Below are 2,556 nucleotides of genomic sequence, written 5' to 3'. Positions count from 1 at the left end.
GCATAATAGGTACAGTATTTTTACTTGGGAAATCCCATGGACAGAGGAGCCTGGAGGGCTACAATTCAAGAGGTCACAAAGAGTTGGCCACTACAGAGCCTGCACACATGCCGTTAGAGCTACTGGTCAGTCTACCATGCCTGAAACAAGGGTAAGTGGAAGACGCAACTTGCTGTGCAGAAAACTAACTGCATCTAGTAGCAACCAATCCGCAGGTCATGCTTAAAATTTTGATTCCAGAAGCAAGTAGACGATACTATGAAAAGAAATTAGTTTAAAATAAGCCATTATTCAAAGTCTCATGTAAGGGAATAATTAGCAACAATACTAGCAAATAATACTAGCAATTTATTGACATAAAGATTTTTTATTTTATTCTTCAGACTATGTCCCCCACCTTGGAGAAAGGGCTGGAGTTCCTCATAGCCACAGTCACGGGTATCTTCTTTCTGACTCTTGCCATACCTTGACTTCATCATCATTATTTCTAGGAGTCTTGGAACCTAGGTTGTGTTTTCAAATGCTTTCTAGATATTTCTCTCCAAATACCGTTAATTTTTCTCTTTTGAAATCTGTTTGTTGGTTTGGGCTGATCCCTCAGAGTAAATTGGGGGATTTACATTTTAGTCTCACTGTATTCAAAGAGGAAGTTTGCTTTTATCTGAATTTATTTTCCCAAGTATTCTAACATTTTTCAACTGGGAGAAGATGGGAGGGACAAAGTTCTGGTGGTTTGGGGCATCTCAGCCATGAGTAGGGTAAAAACATGGAAGGATGAAGGGAGTCAGTGAGTGAGGTGTAAGTGACCCTGGGGAGTGGGAAAACCATTACCCAGACAGCTAGGAACTTACCATGGGGCTCTGAACATATGTGGTTTAAAATATTTATGTTGAAAAAGTACATTAAGTAGATTGAAACTTCCATACTTGTGACATTTCCTTACAGAGACTCATGCAGCCAGAAGCTAGAACCAACAGGACAGCTGTAACTGAATTTATTTTACTGGGCTTAGTGGAAACAGAAAACCTACAGCCTATGGTCTTTGTACTCTTCCTCCTTGCCTACATGGTCACTGTCGGGGGGAACCTCAGCATTCTGGCAGCCATCTTGGTGGAACCCAAACTCCACACCCCCATGTACTTCTTCCTGGGGAATCTATCGGTGCTGGACATTGGGTGCATCACCGTCACTGTTCCTGCCATGTTGAGTCGTCTCCTGTCCCACAAGCGCACAGTTCCCTATGCAGCCTGCCTCTCCCAGCTCTTCTTCTTCCACCTTCTGGCTGGGATGGACTGCTTCCTGTTGACAGCCATGGCCTATGATCGATTCTTGGCCATCTGCCGACCTCTCACCTACAGCACTCGCATGAGCCAGACGGTCCAGAGGATACTAGTGGTTGTGTCTTGGGCTTGTGCCATCACCAATGCACTGATCCACACAATTGCCCTAAGCACCCTTAACTTCTGTGGTCCCAACGAGGTCAACCACTTCTACTGTGACCTCCCGCAGCTCTTCCAGCTCTCCTGCTCCAGCACCCAGCTCAACGAGCTGCTGCTCTTTGGCATGAGTTTCATAATGGCAGGTACACCTGTGGTTCTCATCATCATCTCCTACATCCATGTGGCTGCTGCAGTTCTACAAATCCACTCAGCGGAGGGCAGGAAGAAAGCCTTCTCCACATGTGGCTCCCACCTCACTGTGGTCTGTCTCTTCTATGGGACCGGTATGTTCAACTACATGCGCCTGGGTTCAGAGGAGGCTTCAGACAAGGATAAGGGAGTTGGAGTTTTCAACACAATTATCAATCCCATGCTGAACCCACTTATCTACAGTCTTAGAAACTCTGATGTTCAGGGTGTCCTGTGGCGGGTACTTGTAGGGAGGCAGTCACTGACATGAGGGGTGATAGGGTCCCTCCTTTTCTGCCTTTTCTGGGTTGAAGGAAATTTCCCACGAGGGCAGTAACCTGGAAAAATAGTTTCTCTACTCTGTCATTCCCAAAACTGTCCATGGCTATGCCTGGAGCTTGTCTTCTTTGTAATCTCTTCTTGGAGTTGAGAAACTGGAAGGATAGGCTGAGATAAAGATAGGAAGAAAAGGTATGAGAGTGAGCAGTAGGAAAGACTTGGGAGTGGAGGACTGAAGATGAAAATGAGGATATGTGGAGGAATGGGACAGGATGGTGAGCAAAAGAAATAAGCAGGAAAAACGGAAATTAGGAAAAGGACATGAGAGGATGGGAGATGAGAAAGGATGAGAGAATTAAGGGTATCAAACTAGATGCCTAAGGAATGCTGATGAGGTCAAGGATGGGTGTAGAGAAAATGAAGAATGAATAGGAGGGGAGATAAGAATAAAATTCATCTATAGAATCACTTCCTATTAGCATATGGCCATGGGATAACTAGCACCTTTGATGTTGCTGTTGGGCCCCACCCCTCCAACCAGGAAAAGAAAAGTTTAAGTTTTGATGAAGGTGTAATGATAGAAGGCAGTTTAGGTATTCCTCTTCTGCTTCCTCTGGCTAGGAGATGATCCTAGAAAGACAGAGGGCAG

General features: G+C 45.1%; 1 protein-coding gene across 1 annotated transcript; it reads left to right on the top strand.

Moving 5' to 3' along the window:
* Positions 1-939: 939 nt before the first annotated feature.
* On the top strand, positions 940-1,899 carry LOC138084046 (olfactory receptor 3A2). The gene has a single exon (XM_068978119.1). It carries the CDS (start codon positions 952-954, stop codon positions 1,897-1,899), a length of 948 nt encoding a protein of 315 aa, XP_068834220.1. The 5' UTR covers positions 940-951.
* The last annotated feature ends 657 nt before the right edge of the window (positions 1,900-2,556 follow it).

The sequence above is a fragment of the Capricornis sumatraensis genome, chromosome 8 (genome assembly GCF_032405125.1).
Source record: "Capricornis sumatraensis isolate serow.1 chromosome 8, serow.2, whole genome shotgun sequence".
Lineage (NCBI taxonomy): Eukaryota > Metazoa > Chordata > Mammalia > Artiodactyla > Bovidae > Capricornis > Capricornis sumatraensis.
This window is presented reverse-complemented; position numbering and strand designations above follow the sequence as displayed.